Raw genomic sequence first — 26,423 nt, 5'->3', positions numbered from 1 at the left:
AACATCAGCCGCGGCTTGGAGGGATGCAGAAACCTCTCTCCGCTGATATTGCACCCCAAGCCAGCACCCCAAATCCTGCTCTCCCCACTGCCACAGCCTGGCAGAGCCAGGGCACCCATTCTTTAGGGCCAAAGGGCTCCCATGGGCTAGCACCTCGCCCGGGAAATAATTGTAAAAGCATGTTAGGGAAATTTCCAGAAATGACTGACACCAAGGGGAAAGGGCAGCCGTGCTGGGGCTGCTGCACAGCCACACCGGTCCCGGCTCCCCCAGCTCCGAGTGGTGCTGGGGAAAGATGTTCAAGGAAAGTACCCCGGGGTGGTCCCAAGGGAAATGAATTCATCTTCTGCTGAGTATCTTTTCCTTCCTGGGCAGGTGGTGTCAGAAAATAAGTGTGAACACTAACAGTCGCTAATGCCACAAAAGCAGATCGTGGCTGCTGATAACTGCAGCCTGGGGAAAAACACCACAGAGATTCAGGGTCAGGTAGCAGGGGAATTCAGGGTGGTGTAGCAGAGCCCCCCACATTCTGGTGATGCGGAGCCCCGTTGCTTATTACCACCTCCCTGCATCCTGCCAGCACTGCCCAGCCTTGTGCCTGCAGAAAATCCAGAGAGCCCAGCAAGTCCCTAGAGTGATTTTTAAAATTATTTTTGACCCCAGCTCCTGGGTGCAGAGGATTTTGTGAGCATCTCACTTGCTCTTTTGAGGTTTCTTCTTTTTGTTCCACCATTAAATGCTGCTTCTTTCCTTTCAGGTTGCTTGGAAATCATGAGGCATGTGCAAGCTGCAGAAATCAGGGTGCAGATAATGCTTTGGGTTTATTTTTAGTTTTAAACTCCAGGGTTTCAAAGGTCAAGCTCGGGGAGCAGGGAGTGGGAAGAGATCACTCAACTCAAGCAGCCCAGCCCTGATCATAATCTCAAGCAGGGAGAGTTTGGTATGAAATCAGCTTTTCAGCCAGGGCCAGTCCTCGTGCGGAGGCAGCCAGGGTGCCGGGGGCCAAAGGACACGGGAAATGAGTCAGGCAGCATACAGCGGGGACACCAGGGGCGGGGGAGAGTTCAGCCCAGGACGGCTAAGAGAGGAGAAACACTGGGGGATGAGCTGCCTGAATGGTACAACACGGGTACCATAAAGCCCCTTCCCCGGGTGATGCAGGAGGGACCATCATCCCCATGGAAAGCTTTTCGCCTTTGGGATCAGCTCTGCCACAGGCACTCTGAGCCTGTTTGGGGTTAAAAACCTTTCTCTTTGGGGATGCTTTCCCTGTTCTGGGGCCGGAGGGATGTAGGGTGATGCACTCCACTGCCCAGCACCAGCAGCTGGGAAAGCGGGGGCTGCCCCAGCACAGCCCTCAGCCAGGAGCACAGACTCCAAACAAACAAACAAACAAAAAACTGCTAACAGACTCTGCTGCTTTTTGGGGAAGGTGATGGCATCTGGGCAGGAGCCAGGGGGGCTTCCCAGAGGCGTGAGTGGTGGGGGTGTGGACACTACGACCCACCTCTTCCTGGGGACAGGCGAGGGTGGACCCACCTCAATATAAACCATCTTCACAAGCAGGTGGGAAAGTCCCGGGTGGCCAGGGCCAGGCAAGGACCTTAAAAAAGGAAATAGCACCTGTGGGATGTACATTTAGTGGTTATCTCACCATCAGCCCTGGCAAGGTAATGGAAAAGCTGATCTGACCAAGACAGAGGTTTAAAAGGGAGAAGAATAACTCAAATCCTTTATAGAAAACAGACCTGACCTGGTAAAGCTGCTTTGATCACATTCATGACTTTGGCTGCCCCAGCTGCAGCAGCCATCCCATCCCGAGGGCACTGCACTTAGATCTTCTTCCCCCAGGGTTATCGATCAGCTGGAACGAGGAAAAGTGCCACAGCATCAATAAAGCATCTGCAAACACAGCTGAAAAAGTGACTCTCACCCAGGGACAGGCAGCATTTCCAGGAGGGTTGTGTTGCTGAGCAGGTGCCCATGCTGCAGCAGCCCATCTCTCCAGCAGCCCCAGCAATGCAGAGCTCGGCGAGACGAGGCTGGGGCTGGTTCTGAGCATGGAAGGTAATTAAGCACCGACTCACTCCTTGCCAAGGCAATGGTTTCCCCAGGAGCTGCTTGCGCTTTCTGTTCAGGGATGCAGCGAAGCCGTGGGGTGCAATGCCCAGATGAGGCCACTGGGGCAGGGATATACTTGTTCCCCCTCAGCAGTGGGATTGGAGCCCCTGCCCATTTTTTTCAGAGGACAACAAGAGCTCAGCCCCAGTAGTGTCCCCAGTGCCTCTGCCAAAACTCCAGATTTCCCACCTTCCCCTGAGCTTCTTGGCAGCAAGAGCAGGATTTGTCCCATATGTTTTGCAGATACCAACACCTCCGCCTCTGTGGGGCTCAGCCCTTCTCCCTGACCTGGGGCCCAGGATGGAGGAAGGCTGAAGGTGCTGGATAGGTTAGGGTTAGGCTTGGGGTTAGGGTTTAGGATCATTAGGATTAGGGTTAGGGTCTAGGGTTAGGGTTAGGGTTAGGATTAGGCTTTGGGTCACTAGAGTTAAGGTCATTAGGGTTAGGGTTAAGGTTAGGGTCATCAGGGTTAGGGTTGGGCTTAGGGTTAGAGTGTAGGGTTAGAGTTAGGGTTAGGGTTATTAGGCTTAGGGTTAGGGTTAGCCTAATGTATCCCAGCGTTTTGCACGTGAGTCATTAAAAGGGGCCTTTCCCAGTCCAATGAACCCTCCTTTGTTTTCCTTGTGATTCTGTTTCACTTTCTTATTGCAGGGAACATTTTTTACCCTTAGGAGGACACATTTAGCCCAGCTGTAGCAGGAGTTCCTCGGTGCACGGAGGTAAGAAGGGGGATAAGAGGGAACGGATGGATCCGGGAAGGGAAAGGTGATCCAGGGAGCTGTGCTGGACCAGCACCAGAGTCACCCGCTTTCCTCCACTCTGCAATGTCTCCCCGAGGAGAGATTACATGGGCATTTGGGTGAGGATGGGGAGATGCTCTGCTCCGCCAGCCAGGCATGGAAACATGGACCCGCTCTTGTCTGCACCTGTCTGCCCCGGGGCATCACCCAGCCCCACTTGCGGCACCCCTCTATTATCTCACATGTGCACCCCCCAAAAAATTGAGGCTGATTTCTGGGAAATGGCTTCGGAGAGAGTAAATGGAGGGACATGGCCCCCTTTCCCATGGGGGTCCCTGGACCAGCACCCCATGCTCTCCCCAGCTGGGTCTTCATGGCAGCCCAGGGTAGCAAAAACATGGGCAGGGTGTCATCGGTGTCCCCAGTCCCACGCTGCGGGCCGTGGCCGCCCACACAGCCAAGCTGGCGGGGATGCACGTCTGCATTTTCTCCCCGCTTCCCCCCACCTGCCAGCTGCAGGAAGCTGGGATGTGTCCTGGGATTTGCCAGGGGCGGCGGGGAGGGCGGGGGGAAGGGGTTTTTTTGCACAGCTGTGGTCAGGCAAAATCGACTGGGGAAGCCCCATACTGGCGTCTGCCTTTCCCAGCTCAGCACAGCCAAGAACATGAGCTACTGCTTTGGTGCTGGGAGGAGGGAACAGGAGCCACCTGGAGCCTTCTTCTGGCCCTGGTGGGCCCCAAAAGCCCCCAAAACCAGCACAGTCCCATGTACGTGCCTGGTGCAACCAAACAGAAGCTGTTTCTCTATGGCTTTTTTTAGGAGTGGGGTGGGTATTTGGCCGTTTGTCCCCTCAGTTGGGATGCAAAGCGATGGGATGCAAAACTTTGTGGTACAAGGGGAGGACGTGGACCATCGGGTGTGCCTGTAGCTGCTGGGGATCCCGCGGGGTGCTGAGCCCAGCCCTGGTCCTGTCCAAGGAAGATCCCCAGACACTCTTGCCCACCCTGGGGCTGCTGCCATGGGGTGTGCGATCAGCTCAGGGGACAGGGGCGCGGAGCCAAACTTTGGGAGCAAGCCAGCCAGCAGCCCTAATGCTGGAAGCAGAAGCTTGGGAAAAATCCCAAGCCCACGGGGAGCCAAAAGCACAGCCGGGGAGCAGGTTTTTTCCCTTCCCAGGACTGTGCTGAGGGGGGTTAATATTGCTCACCCTGTGTGCTTTGGGACATGGCTGGAAACCAAGTCACGGCAGGAGAACAAGTTGTGGCAGGGGGCCAGGTCCTCCCCCGCCCACGCAAGCCCTGGCCCAGGGGGACACCAACCCTGCTGCTCCCCTATAAAAGCCGCCCGGCAGCCCTGACCCCGGCAGACGACAGCTCTGCCCCAGCACCACCGAGCAGCCCTCCTGCAGCCCGGCATGGCGAAGGCAGCCGGGGTGGTCTGTGCCCTCCTCCTCCTCGCCACGCTGTGCTGCCAGAGCCTGGCCCAGAGTGAGCGCTGCTGCCTGCCCTGTCCTCGCGAGCTGGGGGACGGGGACAGCCCCCAGGCCCCCGGGGATGGGTTTGCTTCATGCATGGGGTACAGGGGGGGCTCCCCGCAAAGGGTCACCGTGCCCACCGTGGGAGGGCTGTGGTGGGAGGTGGGGGGCTCTGGGTTAAGCTGAGCTGGTGCTGTGCCCCCAGGAGCCCCGGCCGTGCCAGACAAGTGCTGCTTCAACTTCCAGACAAGAAGGATCAAGAGAGACAACGTCATCAGCTGCTACGTCACCAGCCCCGAGTGCCCGCACCAGGCTGTGATGTGAGTACCTTAAACCCGGCCCTGGGGATAGAATCATAGAATCACAGAATAGTTTGGGTTGGAAGGGACCTCCAAAGTTCATCTAGTGCAACCCCCCTGCAATGAGCAGGGACATCTTCAGCTAAAGCCCCTCTAGACCCTGCCAGACCCTGTGCCTGGTTTTGGTGGATCCAATCCTGATCCTCTGTGCCTCCAAGCCCCTTGGAAACTCAGTACCGGAGTCCCCATACCACCGCCCTGCTGACCCCATCTTGTCTGCCTCAGCTTCAGGGTGAAGAGCGGGAAGGAGATCTGTGCCCAGGCAAGCAGGCCCTGGGTGAAGAGGTACCAGCAGAGCTTCCAAGTCAGCACCTTCTCCATCCCCAGCTAGTGGGGTGGCTGGAGGCAGCGTGGGGAGTCCTCAGTACAGGGAACAGGACACCATGAAGGTGACCCCTTTGCTGAGCCGGCTGCGGGGACATCACATTTGGATATAGCAGCTTGTTGGGGACATCCTCCCCATCACACTGTGATGACCTTCACCACCTCTCTGAAGGCAAAGGGCCTTTGCCATTCCCAGCATCACACCAGGATGTGGTGTGCTGGCCCCACAGGACGCTGGGGTCCAGACCCACTGCTGGCCCCATACTCTCAGCCCTGCCTGGTGTGCAGGCAGCTGCCCGTACCCCTTGCAGGCAGCTGCCCGTACCCCTTGCAGGCAGCTGCCCGTACCCCTTGCAGGCAGCAGCAGCGTGTCAGTGAGGCTGCGCCCGCCTGCCTGGCAGCAGCAGAAGGGTTAAGGGGGAGAAATTCCATGGTTATTTTTTGTACAACATGCTGAACTTGATTAAACGTGATCTCATGCATGCAAGCATCTGTCTGTGCAAGTGTCTTGGGAGCGGGCAGATCCTGCTGTTGGCTCTCCTACCCAGATGTTAAACCACAGCTGTAAGTGCTGGGGTCTGTAAGGCGCTGGGAAGAGCCAAAACCCCAGAGGAGCGGGCTTCTCATGCTCCTCATCAGGAGACCCCTGGCCCAAATTTGATCAGAGCTGCCCCTCAGGGATGCCTGGTCAGGCCCCACTGACAGCCCATGCTCCCACGATGCAACGAGGTGTGATGGGCACAGCCACCGTGATAGGTACCATGATGGGCAGCCAGCAGTGGGTCTCAGGGTGGGCTGGGGTGAGCCTGGTCACCACCGAGCCACTCACCCCAGTGCAAAATTGCAAGAGACGTTGCAGCTGAGCTGACAATGGGTGGGTTTTGAAGATAAACTCACTCTGGGCTTTGGCAAGTGTGAGCATCATCCTGTGTGGTTTGCCAGCGGCAAAACCCAACCCAAAATAGACTGTTGGCCGCAGTGCATCACCAGCAGTGCAGAGCTGCCAGCTGCTCGCCACACTTTCCAGCAGCCCTTGGGTACCGCAGGGGCTGGAGGGGCCAGGAGAAGGAATTTCCATTCACTGGTTGCCCTTTATCAATATCTCTTGTTGGTTCTTTCCCCGGGGAGAGTCCAGAGCTGTCATGGAAAGCCTGGCTGGAGGATATATCACACCGAGCTGCAGGCAGGAGAGACAGGTAGCTCTCGGTGGCCACGAGTTAGCAACACCTGCCAGCTGCTGGTTTCTGACCGAGCCCTGGGTTGGACATGAAGGTCTTCTCCTTGGCCCTGCTCACCCTGCTGCTGGTGGATCTCTGGATGGGAAGCCAAGGTGTCTCCTGTGAGTACTGACACCGAGACTTTCACCATCATGGACCCAGTGCTGTCCCTGGCTCCTCCACTGATGAGGTTGTGTGGGGTCGGGAAGGGGGATGAGAGTTTCAACTCCTGCTTCTGCCATGGGTTTGAAGGGCTGAGGGCATCACCAGCTGCCCAAGCACAGGGCTGCCCTGGTCTTGCGCAAAACAAGCAAAAATCAGCTTGGGGAGGGCTTTGGAGCACCTGCACCCCTCGTGCCAGGCATGGACACCACCAACCCCTCTTGCCTCCTCTCAGTCCGCAGCCCCTACGGTACATGCTGCTACAAGGGGATGTTCATCCGGGAGAAAATCCCGGCCTTCCTCATCAAGAGCTACCAGAAGACGCCTTCCCACTGCTCCCGCAAGGCTGTGCGGTGAGTACCCCCAGCCCCCCACCCAGCCTTCCTCCCTGGCACCCCTCTCCTCACCCTCGCTCGCCCACCTTCCCTACCGGTTGTTCTCCCTTCAGGGATCCCCCAAAACAAGCTACCTCCACAAGGTGCCCATGGGCACCTCCCTCCTCACTGCTTTATCCCTAATAGCCCCAAAAGCGCCCGTTTCAGCTGCCAGGCAGAAAAATGGGAAGGAAGCCAGAGGCTTCAGAGGCTGCTAAAAGTCAGCACTTTTTTGGGATGTAGGACAGGATGCTGTGGGCATCCCTAAGCTGAGGGGGGAACCCCAAGGCATGGCCAGATCCTGCAGCCCCCCAACTAATGCAGCCCCTCTCTCCCCCCAAGTGTGGAGCTGCAGAAGGGGAAGAAGTTCTGCGTGGACCCAGAGGAGAGCTGGTTCCGGCGGTACCAGCGGCAGAAGGAGTCACCCAGTGCCTCCACATGAAGCTGCCTTCCTATTAAGCTTTATTTATTTGCATCCCATGATTATCTGTATGTTCCCACCTTGTTAAGCTATGGAGCCGGCTCCATCCCCTCCCCTGCTGTCACCCCCTCTACACTACTGTACATCCCTTGATGGGTTTAATAAAATGCCGTGTTCTGACCTGCTGCTGGAGTGAGTTGATGTAAATCCTGTGGGAGAAAAAGGGTTTCATCAGGGGTGTGCATCCCCATGGGGACCCAGAAAGCCCCTGGGAGGGCAGGGAAACCCGAAGGGCTAAGGCTGATGCCCCCCAGCTCCTCTTCAAGATGAAGCAGCCCCTGCCCAGGCGTGGGGTTTAAGGGTGCCCTGGGCAGCTGCCCGCCCGGTGGGATGAGGATTGAGGCAGGGAAAAAGGTAGGCAGAGGCTGGCAATGGGAGAAAAGTTAAGTTTGGGGGGCACCTGGGACTTGGTTTGTTTTTTTCCCAGATGTGTCAAGGGGTTAAACAGGGGCTGTTGGTTGGTTGTTGGAGGTGGTTGGAGGTTTAGTACTGTCCTTCAGCCTCAGCCAGATCCCTAGAGATGGGCACCCACGGGGGTGACCTTGTTTGTGCCGGGGTGGTCCAGGTCCCCGGGGATCACCTCATCACATGGAAAATCCTCCTGCAGCCCCTACAACCCGTCCACTCACCACAGCAGCAATGGGGAGGGCAAATGAAGGAAATTGGACCATACTGAGCATGTCACTCATGTCAATAATTCCCTTAAAAACAAGAATACAAAAATCAGATGCTTTTGGGCACATTACCAGCAAGCACAGGGAGCCTGAAGCATCCTTCATCCTCCTGATTCCCATCAGGACTCCAGTCACAGTGCTCCAGCACTAATTCTGTAACCCTGCTGTAATGGTGGAGCAGGGTGAGAAGTGGTATTTGTGGCAAAACGGGGGATAAGCTGGGATTTGACTCCACAGCCCCCGACACAGTGATGCTGCTGGGGCTGTAGCCAAGCAAATCCCTGCCTGGAGCTCATGCTGTTCCTCCACGGCTACTGGTTGGGATTGCAACTGGGGCTCTGGCCATGGAGCTTCGTGCCTCAACCTGGCTCATGGCCAGTGGGGTACTCGCAGCAACAGCAGGGTAAGTGTCAGGATTTGGGGTCTGACCAGTCCCCACTGGACACCCAAATGGAATCTGAAAGTTGCAGCCCCGTGGACGGCGCTTCCTCTTCTGCGGTTTCTTTGCCTTCCCCAGCTCAGCAAAACTGGGTGATCCTGACATAATTTCCCCGATATGATGCACTCATCTTTCCTTTCCTTGAAATCCTGCGCCTGCCCAGCGGACAGGGATAAAAGGAGGAGATGGCACAGGGGCCAGAGCATCGTGCGGAGAAGAGCCCTGCAGCCCCCAGCTCCAGCCCCGCTCGCTGATCCCTCGGCCCCCGCAGCACCATGAAGGTCCCCGCAGCCGCCCTGGTCGCTCTCCTGCTCATGGCCACCTGCTCCCCGTCCCAGGCCCATCTCGGTGAGTCCGGTGTCGCAGCATCCTCCCCGGGACACGGCGTGCCATCGCTCCACGGCAGCTGCCGGGCAGCCGGAGAACCCTGTCCCCGTCAGCGGGGACCCTGTGGCTGTGGGGGGGCTGGGAGCAGGAGAGCACCCCAATGCTGGGACTCAGGCTTGGGGACACGGGTGTCCTGGGGGGCCAGCGCCGGGGAATGTGACACAAGGGGGAAGGGGAGAAGGCAAATCCCTGGGGAACGCCAAGCACCAGTGGGGCCAGAGCCTGTGCTGTAGCCTGGGGTCTCACTGGGTCCGTCCGTCTGTCTGCCTCACAGATGGTGTCCCCACCACCTGCTGCTTCAGCTACCAGCAACGCCCTGTCCCGCGGAGCCTCATCACGTCTGTCTACACCACCAGCAGCAGCTGCACCCAGCCGGGGGTGATGTGAGTATCCAGCACTGCCAGGGGCTCACAGGCAATGGTCGGAGTGGTGGCTGGGAGGGGGACAGGGACAAAGCCGGGGACACCTGGGGTGCTGCAACAGGACTCAGCGTGGGCACCTGCTGCCCAGATGAGCATCCCAATGCAAGTTTTCTCTTGGCAGCCTGGTCACTAAGAAGAAGAGGGAACTGTGCGCGGACCCCCAGGCGCCCTGGGTGCGGGCACATCTGAAGCACTTCCAGAGCCCGGAGAACTGACCCTTCCCCGCTGCCCCCACCACATCCCCAGTGCTGCCCCCGGAGGGCTCGGCTACCAGCCCCAGGCATACAAGGGAGTACTTGAACTGCAGCCTTCTTCAATGGGACATTTATTCTATTTATCTTATTTAAGGTCAACTAAATATTTTTTGCTAAGAAAAGTGAAAATACAAATGTAATTTATACTATCTTAAAATAATAATTTAAAACAAAGTAATTTAAACTATGTCAATGTGCCTGTTAATGAAGAGAGAGGAGTTTTGATGCCTCAATAAAGCGGTTTTGCTATCAACCCCTTCGGGTGTCTCTCAAGTCTCTGCTGACATGGGAGAAGGGACCCACAGGGATTCCCTCGCCCTCCCCACGCCCTGGGCTCGCTGCTCCCCTCTGGGCAGGGTGACCTCAGCCCCATGGCAGCTACTGTGGTGCTTCCCCCTCCCCAGCCCGGGTTCAGCTCCGGTGCCAGCCAGCGTGTCCCCACAAGGTGACAGCAGCATCTCACCTGGGGTTGTCAGTGCCAGCTCTTATTTGGGACAGGGCCTGGCAGCACCCACGATGCCCACAGGAGGATCGGAGCCACCACGGAGGCTCTTGCCTTGCAGCGCTCAGGCACATCAGCAAACCTACCTGTGAAGTACCAACTTTTATTAGTGAGAATCTGCAGGTTCCTGGGACACAGGTTGGGAGGGGAGTTGGTCGTCAGGGTGTCCTTCAAGGATCCTGGCCTCCCTTTCCTCAGCCGAAGTGCCAGGAGCCGGGGCGCTGTGCGAGGGTCCCTGCACCGGCAGGCTGGATTCTGGGCTGGCAGCAATGAGGAGCACTGCAAGGGACAGGGAGATGATGAGCACAAGCCCATGCCACAGTCCCTCCCACCCGGATCACAACCCAGCACCCATCCCCAGGTCCCAGATGGCTGTGGTGGCCCTGGGGACCCTGGTGGCTGCACCCCTCACCAGTGAGGAGGTCACTGCAGTCGCTGCACTCCCAGGAGTCGTCATCTTCCCCCATGGCAGAGCAGCGCTGGTGGGTCCCGCGGGAGCCACAGGAGCTGCAGAGCACAAGTCTCCAAGGCCTGGAGATGCAATGGAACCCAGTGTCACCAAAGGTCCCCAAGCTGTGGGCTGCGAGCCCAGGTGCTGTGCTGAGCCCCCTCCACCCTGCTCACCCTGCCAGCCCTGGGGCTGAGCTGCCAACATGCACCCTGTGCTGTGCCCAGCTCAGCACCCCAGGGAACCTCCAGCCCTGCCCAAAGGAAAAGACGAAGGCGTCTCCTCGCTGGGGCTGCAGGGACCGGGACCAGCTGCACTCACCCCTTCGTCTCCACCTGCTCCCGTCCCGCCGGGCACAGGCACTGGCCAGCATCGCAGGAGCTGTGCCGCAGGTAATCGTCATCAAAGGTCCCGTCCTCCCAGGCAGCATCCCTGTGGGAGCAGGGGAGGGATTAGTCCCGGAGTGGGGGGGAACACCCTGACAGCACCCGGCAATGCAGGAGGGGATCAGCCAGAGCATCACAGAAGGAAGAGGCAGAGAGGAGGGCACTGGCCTGTCAGGGATTTTGATGCCCAGGCGAAACATCTCCTCCTGGAAGGTCGCCATGTCCCGGCAGAGCGGGCAGCGGAAATGGTGCAGGGCAGAGCGCAGCGCCTGGCCCTGGGGCAGACCCAGCGTCACCATCAGCGGCTGGGGGTTTCATTCATCCCCTCGCAGCTGAGTGACAGAGCGATGACAGATGATGACATAAGGGACCGGGGATGATGCCACCTACCTGGATGCAGCGGCGATGGAACCAGGCGCTGGTGCAGGCGGGACAGACCAGGGTGTCGTAGCAGGGCCGCCCTGCCACCGCCTCCTGGCAGATGAGGCAGTGGGTCTGGTCCTGCTGCACCGCCCGCACCCGCTGCACCGGCCGGTGCCTCCAGCAGAAGGACCTGGGGGACGCAGGGGACAGTTCAGCCCCAGCCCTGCTCTGCCCCAGCCCCGGCCCCATGGGGCGGCTGCACTCACTTGAACTCCCCAAAGAACTGGGAGACGCAGCCCCGCTCGCTGCCGCAGGGAAAGTGGAAGGTTCGGGGGCAGCGCCGGCCCCGGCAGGTGACCGAAGCTCCCGGCAGCCGGCAGATGCAGCACCTCTGGGGACAGCACAGAGGTGGATGGTGTCAGGGCCACACAGCCCCGCGGACCCTGTTTGCCCTGATCCAGCACAGCCCTGCCACGCTTCGCTGGGTTCCCTAGCTGGTGACACAAAGCCACAGATAAAGCCACCTCCCCTCTCCAAATCCCCAGTTTCTGTAGAAATGTCCCTTTTTGATCAAGGAAGATCTGGATTTTGCTTGCAGCAACCCTGCAGGGCTTCTGGACTTTGAGCTGACTATAAGGGACACGGAGATCGCGGTGGGGACATGTGTCCCCCAGCCTTACCTTCTGTGCCACCCGCTTCAGCTTCTGCTGGATGTCGGAGAAGAGGAAGCCATAGAAGCCCTCGTCATCAGCCCCTCTCTGCTCCAGCCCACTGGTGTGGTACTGCGGGAGGGGAAAAGGGGCACGTGCCAGGGGCAGGGCTGGGGACCAGGAGGTGTTGGTGACAGGGGGTGTCAAGCCCCAGGTACTCACCAAGCAGTTCTCGTGGACACAGAGCCCATCCTGATGGCAGAGTCGCCCAACCACATCAGGATCGCAGTCTGCCCGTTGGCACAGCCCGCACACTGCTGGGGGACAGCAGCACCGTCACCCTCAGCACCATGGTGGGGTGCTGGTGGGAGTAACAATGGCAGGATGATGGGGTGGAGGTGGGGGCAGTTTCCCATGGCATGAGGCTTTCTGCACACACAGTCAGACACTGGTGAAAATCCCCTCTGGCAAGTGCCCGGGGGATGTTCTGTGCTCACCTTCATTCTCGAAGACCTGACGCTTCCTTTTGCACGGGGTGGGCGCACAGGAGGGTCCTGCCTGCTCCTCCGGCAGTGCCGCGGGACACTGGGCAGGGGGAAACTGCGGCATCGTGCAGCACCACGACGTCAGCTCTATCACCTCAAGCGGCTGCAGCGAAGGAGATGGCTGGCCGTGGGGATGTCAGTGCTGTCAAAGACTGTCCTGATCCTCCAGCATGTGTGGCAGTCATGCCGCTGAGCAGGGGGCAGTTGCATGGAGCATTCCAGGGTGTTTGTGTGCTGCACACAGGTACGATCACAACATGGCACTGCATGTGCAGAGCCAGGTCACAATGGTCCCCACCCGCAGTCATCTCCCTCCCTGCACCCGTGAGCTGGGGACAGGTGCAGGGCTGGGATCTGGGGAGGAAGGGAGTGTGGCGTGGGTTCGTGGTGCTCATCATCTCCCTGCCCCTTGCAGTGATCCCCGTTCCAGCCGGCCCAGACTCCAGACCCACGGCCAAAGGGGATTGTGGTCAGTTGCTTATGATCATTTTGTGTGTAAAAGTTTGGTGCACACCTAAGCAAATACTCCCCGTTCACCAGGAGAAATTCCCAAATATTGCAATTGATAGTGACATTTTATACTACTAAGGCTATGTGCTCACCATAAGTTTGCAAGTGCATTAACAGATTATAGAGATAATATTAATTTAGCACTTAAACTAGATCCGGGACAGCTGACTCAACTTCACCAAAAGAATTATTCGGTAACATGAACATCACTCTTGGTATTTAAGAAGGAAGTTGCAGGGAACAGTTCTCATTCCTCATGGACACGGTCCCTGCGGGGGTCCTGCTCCTGTTCCTGCTCCCAGGCCCCAATTCCCATGACTTTCCTATGCCCTGCTGTTGACAGCCGCATCTTTACTGGACTCGCCACGCTCAAGTGTCCGTCTCTGGCATTCGTTGCCAGGAGCGCGCATTCTACTGGCCAGCTAATGCTTTGCATCATTATTCTTTTATTGTTATTTGATTAAATCTGTTCCTTTTTCAAATCATGAGTCGATCCTTCTCTTACCCTTCCTTCCCCCCAGAGATGGTGAGAGAGAAACTGTTTTGTTGTTTAGTCGCAGGCCCAGAGCCAAACGGCAACAGGGGTGCTGAGCGAGCGGCTGCGTGGTCCGAGTTGCCGGCTGGGGTTAAAGCACAACACAGCTCCAGCTCCGACTGGTGCACGGGTCTCTACAGTCGCTGCACTCCCAGGAGTCGTCATCTTCCCCCATGGCAGAGCAGCGCTGGTGGGTCCCGCGGGAGCCACAGGAGCTGCAGAGCACAAGTCTCCAGTGCCTGGGGGAGCAACAGGACCCACTGTTATCAAAGGTCTCTGAGCTATGGGCTGCCAGCCCTGGGGCTGCGATGCCAACATGCACCCTGTGCTGTGCCTGGATTAGCATCCCAGGGAACCTCCAGCCCCGCCCTAAGGAAAAGATGAAGACATCATCTTCTCACTGGGGCTGTAGGGACCGGGACCAGCTGCACTCACCCCTTCGTCTCCACCTGCTCCCGTCCTGCCGGGCACAGGCACTGGCCAGCATCGCAGGAGCTGTGCCGCAGGTAATGGTCGTCAAAAGTCCCGTCCTCCTCCCAAGCAGCATCCCTGTGGGAGCAGGGGAGGGATCAGCCCTGGGGGCAGAGGGTGACACCACACCAGCATCTGGGGATGCAGGAGGGGATCAGCCAAAGCATGGCAGAGGGAAGCAGGGAGATAGGTAGAAAGACACCGACCTGTCAGGGATTTTGATGCCCAGGCGAAACATCTCCTCCTGGAAGGTCGCCATGTCCCGGCAGAGCGGGCAGCGGAAATGGTGCAGGGCAGAGCGCAGCGCCTGGCCCTGGGGTAGACCCAGCGTCACCATCAGCGGCTGGGGGTTTCATTCATCCCCTCGCAGCTGAGTGACAGAGCGATGACAGATGATGACATAAGGGACCGGGGATGATGCCACCTACCTGGATGCAGCGGCGATGGAACCAGGCGCTGGTGCAGGCGGGACAGACCAGGGTGTCGTAGCAGGGCCGCCCTGCCACCGCCTCCTGGCAGATGAGGCAGTGGGTCTGGTCCTGCTGCACCGCCCGCACCCGCTGCACCGGCCGGTGCCTCCAGCAGAAGGACCTGGGGGACGCAGGGGACAGTTCAGCCCCAGCCCTGCTCTGCCCCAGCCCCGGCCCCATGGGGCGGCTGCACTCACTTGAACTCCCCAAAGAACTGGGAGACGCAGCCCCGCTCGCTGCCGCAGGGAAAGTGGAAGGTTCGGGGGCAGCGCCGGCCCCGGCAGGTGACCGAAGCTCCCGGCAGCCGGCAGATGCAGCACCTCTGGGGACAGCACAGAGGTGGATGGTGTCAGGGCCACACAGCCCCGCGGACCCTGTTTGCCCTGATCCAGCACAGCCCTGCCACGCTTCGCTGGGTTCCCTAGCTGGTGACACAAAGCCACAGATAAAGCCACCTCCCCTCTCCAAATCCCCAGTTTCTGTAGAAATGTCCCTTTTTGATCAAGGAAGATCTGGATTTTGCTTGCAGACAACTGCCAGAGCATCCCTAGGGGTTCCTTTGAGGTGCCAGACGAGGGACATGGAGATCATGGTGGGGACACGTCCCCCAGCCTTACCTTCTGTGCCACCTGCTTCAGCTTCTGCTGGATGTCGGAGAAGAGGAAGCCATAGAAGCCCTCGTCATCAGCCCCTCGCTGCTCCAGCCCACTGGTGTGGTACTGCGGGAGGGGAAAAGGGGCACGTGCCAGGGGCTGCCAGGTGTGCAGGGCTGGGGACCAGGGGATGTTGATGACGGGGTATCAGGCCCTCACCAGGCAGTTCTCGTGGACACAGAGCCCATCCTGATGGCACAGCTCCCCAACCACATCAGGGTCGCAGTCTCTTCGCCGGCACAGCCTGCACACTGCTAGGGGACAGCAGCATCGTCACCCCCAGCACCTTGGTAAGGTGTCAGTAGGGGTAACGCTGGGACTGGGGAGAGGCGGGAGCAATTTCCCACAGTGCAGGAGCCTCTGCTTCAACAGCCAAAATCCCCTCTGGCAGGTGCCCAGGGGATGCTCTGTGCTCACCTTCCTCCTTGGGGACCTGACGCTTCCTTTTGCACAGGGTGGGTACACAGGAGGGTCCTGCCTGCTCCTCCGGCAGCGCCGCAGGACACCGTGGGGGTGGCAAATTCAGCATCATGCGGTGCCACGAGGTCAGCTCCATCACAACAAGTGGCTGCAGCAAAGCAGGTGTCTGGCCATGGGAATGTAGGTGCAGTTGAAGAACATCCTGATCTTCCGAAGTCTGTGACAACCGTGTCGCTGAGCAGGGGGTAGTTGCGTGGGGCTTTTTATTCAGCCCAGTGCGTTTGTGACATGACACCGCACCCCATCTTGCTCCAGGCATTACCCCTACCGCCACCCCGACGCGGTGCTAGGGGTGGTGTTGCTGCTGTTCCCCGGCAGCGCGCAGCTGTTCTGATGGGCAAACTGTGACCCTGAGGCGGTTGGGTGGCTGTGATGTCAGGATGGGTTCTGAATCCACGAGAACTGCCTCGAACACTCCACTCGCCCCGTGGCAGTGAGCGGGGCTGCAGCTCCCAATTCTTTGGGGAGTTCAAGTGAGCACTGCAGGAGCTGCCATGGGGACAAATTCACCCTGCCCAAAGAGGAGCAGTGAGCCCAGGGCGTGGGGATCCCCGTGGGTCCCTTCTCCCATGTCAGGGTTCCAGCAGGGACTTCAGAGACACCCAAAGGGGTTGATAGCACAAACACTTTATTTAGGCATCAAAACTCCTCTCTCTTCATTAACAGGCACATTGACATAGTTTAAGTTACTTTGTTTTAAATTATTTTTTTAAGATAGTATAAATTACGTTTGTATTTTCACTTTTCTTAGCAAAAAATATTTAGTTGACCTTAAATAAGTTAAATAGAATAAATGTCCCATTGAAGAAGGCTGCAGTTCAAGCACTCTCTTGCGTCACTGGGGTGGCAGCCGAGCCCTCCGGGGGCAGCACTGGGGATGTGGTGGGGGCAGCGGGGAAGGGTCAGTTCTCCGGGCTCTGGAAGTGCTTCAGATGTGCCCGCACCCAGGGCGCCTGGGGGTCCGCGCACAGTTCCCTCTTCTTCTTGGTGACCAGGCTGCCAAGAGAAAACCTGCATTGGGATGTTTGTCCGGGCAGTGGGGCACCCACGCTGGGTCGTGCTGCAGTGCCCTGGCTGTCCCCGGCTTTGTCCCCATCCTGCTCCCCATCACCCTCGGGGCACCGCATCAGCCATCACCCCTCATCCCCTGGCAGTGCTGGATACTCACATCACCCCCGGCTGGGTGCAGCTGCTGCTGGTGGTGTAGACAGACGTGATGAGGCTCCGCGGGACAGGGCGTTGCTGGTAGCTGAAGCAGCAGGAAGTGGGGACGCCATCTATGAGGCAGACAGACAGACGGACCCAGTGAGACCCCAGGCTACAGCACAGGCTCTGGCCCCACTGGTGCTTGGCGTTCCCCAGGGATTTGCCTTCTCCCCTTCCCCCTTGTGTCACATTCCCCGGCGCTGGCCCCCCAGGACACCCGTGTCCCCAAGCCTGAGTCCCAGCATTGGGGTGCTCTCCTGCTCCCAGCCCCCCCACCGCCACAGGGTCCCCGCTGACGGGGACAGGGTTCTCCGGCTGCCCGGCAGCTGCCGTGGAGCGATGGCACGCCGTGTCCCGGGGAGGATGCTGCGACACCGGACTCACCGAGATGGGCCTGGGACGGGGAGCAGGTGGCCATGAGCAGGAGAGCGACCAGGGCGGCTGCGGGGACCTTCATGGTGCTGCGGGGGCCGAGGGATCAGCGAGCGGGGCTGGAGCTGGGGGCTGCAGGGCTCTTCTCCGCACGATGCTCTGGCCCCTGTGCCATCTCCTCCTTTTATCCCTGTCCGCTGGGCGGGCGCAGGATTTCAAGGAAAGGAAAGATGAGTGCATCATACCGGGGAAATTATGTCAGGATCACCCAGTTTTGCTGAGCTGGGGAAGGCAAAGAAACCGCAGAAGAGGAAGCGCCGTCCACGGGGCTGCAACTTTCAGATTCCATTTGGGTGCCTGGCAGGGACCGGCCAGAGCCCAAACCCCCATGACACTCAGTTTTGCCATAAACACCACTTCTCACCCTGCTTCACTGTCACAGCAGGGATACAGAGTTGGCTCCACAATGATGCTCTGCACATACATTCAGCTCTTGGTTGGACACGTGGGAAAGGAAAGATCGTGTAGGAACAAAGTTGTGTTGAGCTCAAAGTCACTGGGCATCTCACATTTGTCCCTTTTTGTCAGCAATATGGTTAAGAACAGTATGCTCATGCTGGAAAGGCTGCAGAGATATGGAGGACTGGGGGCCCTGTAGGGACTGGGGGCCCTGTAGGGACTGGGCTCCATTGTTCTGCTCCAGGGCTGGAGCAGCGGGCTCAGGCTGCAGCCTGGCCTGCCACCCTCCCCATCCCCTGCGTGAACAGAGGATTTACACCTCTGCAAGGATTTTAGTTCTGGCCACAGTCTGCAGCCTCTTGACAATCAAGTCATTGCAATTACCGCTTGCCCACTTCTTCCCAAGCAGGATAACTTTGTCCAAATTAAGCTCTCTCTGCTGGCTTAGCCCACCAAGAAACACAAATGCACCCATGTCAGGAGATAAGGGCATTAACAGTAGGAGCTGGAGGGAGGAGAGGACTCTGCTGGCACCCACTGGGATCAGCTCATTGCAGCCTTGCAGATTAAACCTGGAGGAGATCACAGCGTGACTGAAAAGGGGCAGCCTTTGCAATCCCAGAGGGTAATTCCCAAACGCCCCCACAGGTGCACACCCAGAAAGAAAGAGCTGTCGAAGTTTCTGCTTCCTCCTTTTTTTTTTTCTTCTTTTTCCAGCCTTGCCCTGATGCTGCCTCTTGATGCCCCAGAAGGCTGGATGTCCAGCTCGCAGCTCCCACACAAACCCTGGCTTCCCACCCTCCTCCTGACCCTTGCTCAGACATGGCTCATTCCTGCTGCCCTGATTCAAGGGAAAAGTCCAACTCACCGAGATGCTAAGCAGTGGCCGTGCCCGTCCTCCCATCCCCACCGCGTGGCAGGGGTGATGCTCCCCACATGCACGAAGGGATAAACCCCACAGTGGCTGCAATGGTCTTTTGCCTTCCCATGTCAACAGGTCCCTGCCTGAAGGATGTATTGCTCCAAGATAGACCTTGTTTGAGAGGAGGCAAGGGATTAAGAGAAAAGGTCAGGATTGTTTCTTTTCTAAAAGATGGAGCAGAGGAGAGAACGAATGTAAAGCATCTCACTGGAGACCTTCAAGAGGAGCTGGTCTGGCCTCAGGGCGGTGATATGAACAGAAACAACCTCTCCAGCTCCTTTCTCCAACTGCCTGTGTTTCAGCTATTTCTGTTTAAGCCACCCTGCCTGAGGCTATGAATGAATGAGGCCAGGCTGGACAGGGCTCTGAGCAACCTGATCTGGGTGAAGATGTCCCTGCTCATGGCAGGGGTTGGACTGGATGAGCTTTGAGGGTCCCTTCCACCCCAAAATATTCTATGATTCTATGATCTGTGGGCACTGGCTTTAGCAGTAACCAGAGGAAAGTTTGTTGTCTGGTAGGAACCACAGAAAATCTCACAATAGCAAAGATTATTTCTGATGGAAACAGTGAAAATATTTCCTCTTTGCTGCAGAAGTGGTTGGCCAAACTTTCGGTTCTCCATTGAGATGCGAGTTGGATGGGACTTCTTACTGGATGCTGATGAAATACTTTCCACTCTAACTGGAACTGAGGATATTTCAATGAATTGCATGAAATTGCAGCTCAGCAAAAGTATATAATTTGTGTTTAAGCATCTTTAAGGAATTAAATATAAGGAACTGATCTAAGAGGAGAGTGAAGAAATTACTTACGGTTTTATTTTTCCTGCCACAGAAGATCTCTGTAAGCAGATGACTTTCTAATCTAGCACAGAAACACAAGAGAAATTCAAGGCAGGGGAAGGAGAGGAGGAAACACACGAGACCAGAAAACCCAGCTTTACAAATACAAATTTGAACAACAAAAGAAAGTAAATGCCCATTAGTTAGGAAGGGGAGCAAGTAACCAAAGAAGCCACCTCTTTTTGTCTTGTCTTTGCATAAACAAAACAAGAGGTTGGGGTCGAGTACTCAACACGATCAAAATTTAGGGCACGCGGGTGAGAAAAGAGAACAAGTAAGTAAGGAAGAGGCAGATAAGGCAGGCATGGTCAAGCAAAGAGGCCCCAGGCTGTGGCCATCTCTGGGTCACTGGTGATGAGCAGGACAAGCTCACAGGGAGTGGGACCAGAAAGCCAGTGATTAGCAAACAGGGCACGAGTCTTGCATTATCAGATGCTTTTGGCACTGTCTTGCATGTCTCCTTAAGGAAAGGAGGCAATTAAAGTCTAAAAACTACATTTCCCCCAGAGGCTGTGAGCAGGATTAAAAGAGCAGAGGGAGCATCATTCCTGACCTGAGGGCAGGGCAGAGGGAGGCGAGTCAAGACCTGGTGATATGTGAAGAGCTGCACTGGGAGAGCAGCCAGAAGAAAGAGGAGGGACAGTGTGTGGCCAGAGCAGACACCCAGATCTGCTCAGTACTGGGGTGACTGGTGCTGGTGAGGAACTTGGCCCCTAGGGCCTCACATTTTAAGAAATAAGTGATAGGAGACAAGCTAGAAATGAGCAGCAAGAAGGTCCTGCATGCAAGCAGGGCAGTCAGACAATGTCACGGGATTTATTTAGACAAGGGATGATCTCAGTCATTATAAAGAGACCAGCATCGCTTCTGGTCCCCAAGCCTGCTAAGGAAAGCTGAGACACAACTGCCTTGGTTTACAGCAGACATTAGGAAGCCTCCCCAGCTCTGCAGAGAGTTTTCCCCGAGGACAAATCCCTGGTAGAAACATCTTCCCGACCCAGAGTCAGGGCAGCGGGACGCTCTCTGCACCAGACACGTGGGGCCCTGGGCTTTGTGGCGCTAAAGGGATCACGGCAGCCCTTCTGCCTTCACCAGAAGGAAACCACAGGCAGAAAGAAATGAAGGAAACTGCCAACACCACAGTCCCAGGGAAGTGCAGAGAAAACCACGTGGCATTATGCAACATCCATCTGGGAAGTGACACTCATCATTGATAAAAATTATGCAAAGGGATCCCGTGGCTAGAGGTTGCAAGGAAAACACATCACTCTGCAGTGAGTTATCACTGACCCTTGCATGTATTGTTTTATGAAAGGAATTCAGTATTCAAAGTGGAATTCCTTAAACCAGTCTCCACCAATATATTTTTAATTTAAATTTCTGAATGTCCCATCCTCCTCAGAGAAACCCATGCTCTGCCCTGCACGAAGACCAAAAGCCTATACAGAGATTTTTCTGTGGTCCTGGATCAAAGATAAATCTGTTCTCCCCTCCAGCTTGAGTGACTTCTACACTAGACAGAAAGAAGAGAGAGCAGTAAGAGCAAGATAACCTGTTCCCAGGCAGGAGGCTGCAGCGCACACACGCATTACTGAAAAACACAAGGAGATTAGTAAAATAATTTGACACCGCAGGCACACGTGCCTGACACCCTTCGGGAAGCCAGCACAGCTCTGCCAAACCACAGGGACACCCGGAGCTGGTTACCCTCAGCTCCGTGTCTGACAGCTCAGACACCCCCCGGGGACGCGCTTCACCCAGAGGTGGCTGCAGCCACAGCTTCGCTCATCCCCTCCCATATTGACTCCAAGTCCCCAGCCTCAAGCACCCCTTGTTCCTCAAGGCAAGCAGAGACATTTCTTTAAACAAACCCAGGGAAAAGAAATGCTGCATAGCAGGGGGAAGCGTTTATGTGAGAAAGTACCACCCTGCTTCACTCAAACGTGAATCCATCCCTCTGTAAGCAGCAGGATCCAGAGCACGAGGCACAGGGAAACACCCGGGTCAGATGCTCACTTGCCAGCACATAGGCACCTTCTTTCCACTCTGTCCACCCACCTTTGCTCTGCCCTGGCTCCCCAAAAAAGCACCCACAGCCCCTCTGCTCTCACACGGGTTTTGCCCCCACCCTGCTCCCTGTCTCTTCTGCCTCATGCCTTGCACCTGCAGGCTCCATTCCCAAGCAGAGCAAAACCCCAGGGCTAACTCCCACCGGGGCTGGGTTTGGTTTTGGAAGGGGCACACGGACTCTGGTCTCCCAGATGTACCAACCTACAGCTCTTCTGTGCAACTGGGCAGAACCAGGGGCTGCCAGCTGCTGCCTCTGCAGAGACCTGCACCCGCCTGCGTGAGCACACCGCTGGGACTTTAAACAGAAGTTGTCTGCATGCAATAAGCAATTTCAGTTTTGAGTTTACAGACACCAACTACCATTAACTCCTGCACCCAGACAGCAGATTGCATAAGCCCCATTTCCACAAAAACAGGCTAAAAATAAAAAATTACCTAAACTTACAAAGCTGAGGTTCTCTCATAGCAATTGCTTCTGTCTTTCTTTTCCACTTTTTGCCCTTGATGAGACCTTCTGGCAGAGAGTTTCATATGTTAATTAATGCCTTGTGTCAAAATATTTCTCTAGTACACGGTTTCTCTCTTTAAATGATTTTAACCATGTAGATGTCCCTTTCTTCTCCTGCATGAAAGGGTAAATAACCAATATTGAATGGGGTTTTTTAAGCTCCCTTCATCTATTTGCCCCACTCTTTTCAATCTTTCATCTCCAAGTCGCTAAATGCTTTCATCACCTGGCTCAAAGTCTTCTGTGTCAGCTCTATCCCTCTCTGAGTCAAAACAATCAGAGCTGAATTTGGCATTCGGAAATCATCCCCCTGGTTTCTAACAACAACGTGATGGCATTTGGAGAATTTTCTGTTTCCGTCCCATCTTCAGGCACTCCAATATTCTGCTTAATCCTTGGACTTGCAGCACCAAAGACCAACTTTCGAAAACAAGGAAATGTTAAGTCTCATTTTCTAAAGAAAATGGCATTTTGGGGACCTGAATGTCATTGAAGAGCAATGGAACAGAGACTTCCAAGATGCATAAGCCAAATACTCAGGACCTAAATATCTCTAAAATCTGGCCACAAACTCAAGAACATGACCACAGGCCTTTTTCTTCCCTGAGTAACCGTAGTTCATTTGACCTTAGAAACAGAAATTAGTATTTTAAATGACTCCTGAGTGCATTTGCCAATAGTGAATGTGATCTGCTAGCACGTTGCTTCATCAACCAGCTCTGTTAAGCTTCTGACTTCTCCAACCCAGATTAATGTAAATAATCTTGTATTTTGCAGACATATGACTCCCGCTGAACTCCCGTCTCCAGATCCTCAGGCATTGCACAAGATACAACACAGTTGTAGTATATCACGCAGTTTTGGTCCTGATGCACACCAATACCAACCTAATAGCTTCCTTTTATAAATTCACAGATATTTGTGATGGAGAAATGGGGTAGATATCACTCGTCTGGGCTTCAGTAAGACATTTGAAATGGTGCCACATAGTAAATTATTAGCTAAGCTGGGTAAGACGTGACTGACATATGAAATGTAAAGTAAGTAAAGAGCTGCCTGAAAGAGCCATGGTAATTGCTTCAGCTGAAAGGGGATGTGTCAGACCAGAGGGGCTTTACCAGCACAGTTCCTTGAGTTTCTGCCTCAAAAATTATTCCGCTTAACATTTGCATTAATGATCTTGGCACAAGAAAGCAGGAGAACGCAGAGGAAATCTGCTGATGAGGCAAAACGAGATGCTATCATCACTCTAGAAGAGGCCAAGATATCACGCGGAAAGATTATAATGACCTTGAGGACTGGAGTAATGGAGAAGGGGGTTGATTCAGCAGTGCGGGCTGTGCGACCGCGCTCCTGGGGACAAGGGACAACAGCAGCAGCCGCTCCAAGTTTGAGAGGCTGTCAGGTGGAAATGTCTGGGGCAGGAAAAGAGCCATCTACAAATTACAGGACTGTGACAGGACCCCAGTGTTACGTGACACAAGACAAGTCAAATGCAAAGAGCTCGGGTTGAGGGGTTGGGAAAACAGGGGACTGAGCTGTGTGAACACAGAGTCAACACCAGGCGTGAGAAAGAGATGTAGTAGATGCTGTTGGTGTAAAGACACAAGGCGAGAAACTGGCTGGAAATACAAATAGGTGGAAAATTAAGATTTCCACATGAAAGCAGTAAGTCTGTCGTGCGGGTTTCTGACTGAAGCAGGGCAGATAAAAACCAACCGCCACGCAAGATGGACCTCAGTCCTGCTGCGCAACCAGCATGCTGGAGAGGTGGCCAGAGCAGAGGTGTGAACTTCCTTCTGAACTGGAACTGGTTTGTCTTTCTAAGGGTCTACTCAGAGATGTTTTAGAGTCCTATTTTAAAAGCTATCACTAACCACAATGTTGTTTTGGAATCAAGTGTTCTCCAAGGCTGTACAAAGAGCATCAGGCCGGGCAGACGGCAGCCGCTGCTCCCGTGTTCCCAGGACAAATGCTGGGTTCACTTCTTCCCCTCCAGGACTGGAGGTGGTTTCAGTGGTTGCAAATTTTTGGTATGTGATTAACTGCTTCACTCTGAAAACCCTCCGGCCTGCTCAGCTCAACCATTCAGTCCGGAATCACTGAATCATAGCACTTCTTACAAATTTCCTCCAGAGAACCCTTTTAGGACACTCTCATCTCTAACAGCTCTTCTTTCCCAGGGCCGATGCAGAGCCTGTTGCACATCCCCGTCTCCTAAGCTGACCACTTGCTGCTTCTGCTCCCCAGAAGCAAATTTAATTTTGCCATTGCAAACTTTTACTCTTTGTGGTCCCTGTATTTACCCTTCCCAGCTTGCTGTCCTTGCTGCCACATGCCCCCGCACACAGACACCTTCACTGCGGTACCTAACCACATCTAACCTCCTTCAGGACCATCGGGAGTTTCTATTCCGCTCTCATCACCTCCTGCAGGTCCCTCAGAGCTTCCTGGGCTGCCTCTCTGCTGAGTCAAAAGACTTTTATAACACTATTTTAAATTTTCAGGCTTTTTCTATTGACTTCCTCTTTCTCTAGAATCTCCCTTTCAAATTTACTGCCACAAGGCTATTTCTGGGGTCAGCCTGTATCCCTTTCCCCTTGCTCCTTTCAACCACAGGACACGGGAATGAGTCACACTGTAGGCAGGATTATTTAATGATCCCTCCAGGTCTCTCACTTCTACTGTGTGTGTCCCCCCACCGCAGTCTATGACCCCAGCATCCCCCACACCCACAGCCCAGCCACAAAGCTGTCTCTTTGGACAGTCTCTTCCACTTTTCAGCTGAAGGGGACTGATTTTTCTTACAGTGAATTACCCAGTGAGAGCACAGAGGTTTATGGCCCAGCAGGTAATAAGCCATCACATCTTGGCTTTGCTTTTAGGACCCAACCTGGAGTAACAGCCACCATTAGCCCTTTATTTGCCTTCTCAGAGATAGTCCCATCCTGCAGACTCCATAGCCTAACCCTGCAGGGTGTAAATCAGCCTGACAAAGCCTTCTCCTCCCAAGAGAAGTATCCTCCTTGGTGTGAAAACTACTCAATGGAGTCCCAGAGCTGGGCTCCCCTCTGTGCCCAGAGCCCCTCCAAAAAGCTGACCCTGCTCCCCCTGAAAATGCCCTGCAGGAAGATGGGAAGGAGCTCACAGAGTGCAGAGAACCAGAAATAATGCCACAACTCAGTCTTGCACCCAAGCCTGGCTTTTGCCCACAGACCTGTGTGAACACAGCTTGATCTGTGATTTTTGCCACCAAGGACTCATCACAGCTGTCCCGATGGCAGGATCTTGTCCCCACCACACTCCCCATCACCAGCAGCAGCAGGCTGGGAGCACATTGACAATGGCACACCAGGGGTGCCAGCCTGGCACCCCACCAGGCTCCTTAGGTTTGAGCAGAAATGCCAGGGATGCTCTGGGAAGGACACAAGAAGCTGGCAGGTGCCTCCAGCAATAGAGAGCAAATGTCTTGGGCACCAGAGCCAACAGCAGACATTGCTGGCACAGGGTGCACGAGGCCAGAGAGAAGTGAGGTGGCAAAACAGTGAGATGTGGGGAGATCAGCCGGTTTGCAAGCAAGAAGAGGAAGAAGTTTGGCTGTGCATAATTCTGCAAGAGCATTCCATGAAGGCAGGATGTGAACTCATCATGCTGCTGGTGACTGGACCCTTGAACAGCAGCAGCACAGGTCAAGAACAGATGACTCAGGGGTCAGCCACACACACCATTGTACCCACCTTCTGGGGTGAATGAGCTGGTTGGTCTTTAAGAGACAGGTCCCTGGCAAGGACAGGCCATCTCTAAGGACTAAATCATGTTTTCTCACTTCCACAGCTCAGATCAGGAGCACCAAAACTGAGCAAGAACACGTGGTTTCCCATCTGAGGTTTTTATGAGGGCAGGGAGAGTAAGGGGGTTTTCAGAGAAACAGAGAAAAGGGAGTCATCAACTTCCACACAGAAGATCAACACTCACTGTGTCTCTCCAGGAACAGAACTCCTCACTCTCCAGTTGATCTACTAGCACTTCCTCACTGCTGCTATATTTTTCCATTTTTTGCTGTAGTTTGGAGACCAGACCATCATGTCCTATCCAGCATGAACAAAAAGGATGAATTTGTTCTCTCCTACTTGCAGTGACCCTTGTATACCATTCTCAGGCCTCTTCCATGCTCTTTAGACTACACAGCACAATTCTCCCACGCTTTGTGAATTTAACAGGCCTATGCCTGTTTCAAATAGTATTAACAAAAATATCACTTACCACCAGACCCATGGGGTCCCACATGCTGCTGGCAGTCACAGATCAAATCCACTGAGAAAGCCATTTTCACAGTCTGGGGTGACAATGATGTGTCAGAACTGTTGCAGGATTTTTCTGCAATACGGGGAGCTAGCTCATACCCATGGGACTAAGCTGTTTGTGCAATAATCCCTTCTCAGAGTATAGTGCTTGCACATTTTGGATCCCCATCAACAATTATGTCAGGTTAAACTCCAGGAAGAGAACATAAGCAAGTTCAGGTTATTGTGGGAACACAGAAACTGGCAGAGATGCCCAACGAGTGATGCAGAGTTTCCCAGCTGTTGTCCAGCACATC

At 55.2% G+C, this 26,423-nt stretch overlaps 6 protein-coding genes across 7 annotated transcripts; 3 read left to right on the top strand and 3 right to left on the bottom strand.

Moving 5' to 3' along the window:
* Nucleotides 1–4,238: 4,238 nt before the first annotated feature.
* Nucleotides 4,239–5,487, top strand: LOC135995744 (C-C motif chemokine 13-like). Of its 2 annotated transcripts, XR_010607163.1 has the most exons (4): nucleotides 4,239–4,348; nucleotides 4,541–4,655; nucleotides 4,920–5,329; nucleotides 5,376–5,487. XR_010607163.1 is itself a non-coding variant. In XM_065647270.1 (3 exons), exons 1-3 carry the CDS (start codon nucleotides 4,276–4,278, stop codon nucleotides 5,023–5,025), a joined length of 294 nt encoding a protein of 97 aa, XP_065503342.1. In that variant the 5' UTR covers nucleotides 4,239–4,275; the 3' UTR covers nucleotides 5,026–5,487. The 2 variants fall into 2 exon arrangements, 1 of the variants encoding a protein (XP_065503342.1); XM_065647270.1 differs by having other exon boundaries at nucleotides 4,920–5,487.
* Nucleotides 5,488–6,158: 671 nt separating this feature from the next.
* LOC135995789 (C-C motif chemokine 7-like) lies at nucleotides 6,159–7,289 on the top strand. Its single transcript, XM_065647322.1, has 3 exons — nucleotides 6,159–6,357; nucleotides 6,633–6,750; nucleotides 7,114–7,289. Exons 1-3 carry the CDS (start codon nucleotides 6,285–6,287, stop codon nucleotides 7,211–7,213), a joined length of 291 nt encoding a protein of 96 aa, XP_065503394.1. The 5' UTR covers nucleotides 6,159–6,284; the 3' UTR covers nucleotides 7,214–7,289.
* Nucleotides 7,290–8,550: 1,261 nt separating this feature from the next.
* LOC135995746 (C-C motif chemokine 3-like) lies at nucleotides 8,551–9,389 on the top strand. The gene is given in 3 exon segments (XM_065647273.1): nucleotides 8,551–8,713; nucleotides 9,027–9,135; nucleotides 9,296–9,389. Coding segments are annotated over 3 exon segments (366 nt in total).
* Nucleotides 9,390–10,036: 647 nt separating this feature from the next.
* Nucleotides 10,037–12,494, bottom strand: LOC135995853 (PHD finger protein 7-like). The gene is made up of 9 exons (XM_065647444.1): nucleotides 12,275–12,494; nucleotides 12,000–12,091; nucleotides 11,808–11,909; nucleotides 11,394–11,518; nucleotides 11,155–11,317; nucleotides 10,933–11,039; nucleotides 10,700–10,810; nucleotides 10,343–10,461; nucleotides 10,037–10,209 (listed from the first exon to the last, which is right to left on the bottom strand). Exons 1-9 carry the CDS (start codon nucleotides 12,384–12,386, stop codon nucleotides 10,037–10,039), a joined length of 1,104 nt encoding a protein of 367 aa, XP_065503516.1. The 5' UTR covers nucleotides 12,387–12,494.
* A 964-nt stretch (nucleotides 12,495–13,458) lies between these two features.
* Nucleotides 13,459–15,490, bottom strand: LOC135995852 (PHD finger protein 7-like). The gene is made up of 8 exons (XM_065647443.1): nucleotides 15,379–15,490; nucleotides 15,121–15,212; nucleotides 14,926–15,027; nucleotides 14,506–14,630; nucleotides 14,267–14,429; nucleotides 14,045–14,151; nucleotides 13,803–13,916; nucleotides 13,459–13,606 (listed from the first exon to the last, which is right to left on the bottom strand). Exons 1-8 carry the CDS (start codon nucleotides 15,488–15,490, stop codon nucleotides 13,459–13,461), a joined length of 963 nt encoding a protein of 320 aa, XP_065503515.1.
* Nucleotides 15,491–16,227: 737 nt separating this feature from the next.
* LOC135995735 (C-C motif chemokine 3-like) lies at nucleotides 16,228–17,159 on the bottom strand. Its single transcript, XM_065647259.1, has 3 exons — nucleotides 17,032–17,159; nucleotides 16,610–16,718; nucleotides 16,228–16,437 (listed from the first exon to the last, which is right to left on the bottom strand). Exons 1-3 carry the CDS (start codon nucleotides 17,102–17,104, stop codon nucleotides 16,344–16,346), a joined length of 276 nt encoding a protein of 91 aa, XP_065503331.1. The 5' UTR covers nucleotides 17,105–17,159; the 3' UTR covers nucleotides 16,228–16,343.
* Nucleotides 17,160–26,423: the final 9,264 nt, after the last annotated feature.

This window comes from Caloenas nicobarica, chromosome 17 (genome assembly GCF_036013445.1).
Source record: "Caloenas nicobarica isolate bCalNic1 chromosome 17, bCalNic1.hap1, whole genome shotgun sequence".
NCBI classification, from domain to species: domain Eukaryota; kingdom Metazoa; phylum Chordata; class Aves; order Columbiformes; family Columbidae; genus Caloenas; species Caloenas nicobarica.
The sequence above is the reverse complement of the archived record's forward strand: the minus strand, read 5'-3'. Positions and strand labels throughout refer to the sequence as shown.

Coding starts and splice junctions, on each gene's coding strand:
- LOC135995735 (XM_065647259.1), bottom strand. CDS start 17,104: ATGAAGGTCCCCGCAGCCGCCCTGGTCGCTCTCCTGCTCATGGCCACC. Junction 16,719..17,031: donor CCCGTCCCAGGCCCATCTCG/GTGAGTCCGGTG, acceptor TCTGCCTCATAG/ATGGCGTCCCCACTTCCTGC. Junction 16,438..16,609: donor TGCACCCAGCCGGGGGTGAT/GTGAGTATCCAG, acceptor TTCTCTTGGCAG/CCTGGTCACCAAGAAGAAGA.
- LOC135995744 (XM_065647270.1), top strand. CDS start 4,276: ATGGCGAAGGCAGCCGGGGTGGTCTGTGCCCTCCTCCTCCTCGCCACG. Junction 4,349..4,540: donor CTGCCAGAGCCTGGCCCAGA/GTGAGCGCTGCT, acceptor CTGTGCCCCCAG/GAGCCCCGGCCGTGCCAGAC. Junction 4,656..4,919: donor TGCCCGCACCAGGCTGTGAT/GTGAGTACCTTA, acceptor TGTCTGCCTCAG/CTTCAGGGTGAAGAGCGGGA.
- LOC135995853 (XM_065647444.1), bottom strand. CDS start 12,386: ATGCCGCAGTTTCCCCCTGCCCAGTGTCCCGCGGCACTGCCGGAGGAG. Junction 11,910..11,999: donor GTGTCCACGAGAACTGCTTG/GTGAGTACCTGG, acceptor CCCCTCCCGCAG/TACCACACCAGTGGGCTGGA. Junction 11,318..11,393: donor CAGTTCTTTGGGGAGTTCAA/GTGAGTGCAGCC, acceptor TGCGTCCCCCAG/GTCCTTCTGCTGGAGGCACC.
- LOC135995852 (XM_065647443.1), bottom strand. CDS start 15,490: ATGCTGAATTTGCCACCCCCACGGTGTCCTGCGGCGCTGCCGGAGGAG. Junction 15,028..15,120: donor GTGTCCACGAGAACTGCCTG/GTGAGGGCCTGA, acceptor CCCCTCCCGCAG/TACCACACCAGTGGGCTGGA. Junction 13,607..13,802: donor GAGCAGGTGGAGACGAAGGG/GTGAGTGCAGCT, acceptor TTGCTCCCCCAG/GCACTGGAGACTTGTGCTCT.
- LOC135995789 (XM_065647322.1), top strand. CDS start 6,285: ATGAAGGTCTTCTCCTTGGCCCTGCTCACCCTGCTGCTGGTGGATCTC. Junction 6,358..6,632: donor GGGAAGCCAAGGTGTCTCCT/GTGAGTACTGAC, acceptor GCCTCCTCTCAG/TCCGCAGCCCCTACGGTACA. Junction 6,751..7,113: donor TGCTCCCGCAAGGCTGTGCG/GTGAGTACCCCC, acceptor TCTCCCCCCAAG/TGTGGAGCTGCAGAAGGGGA.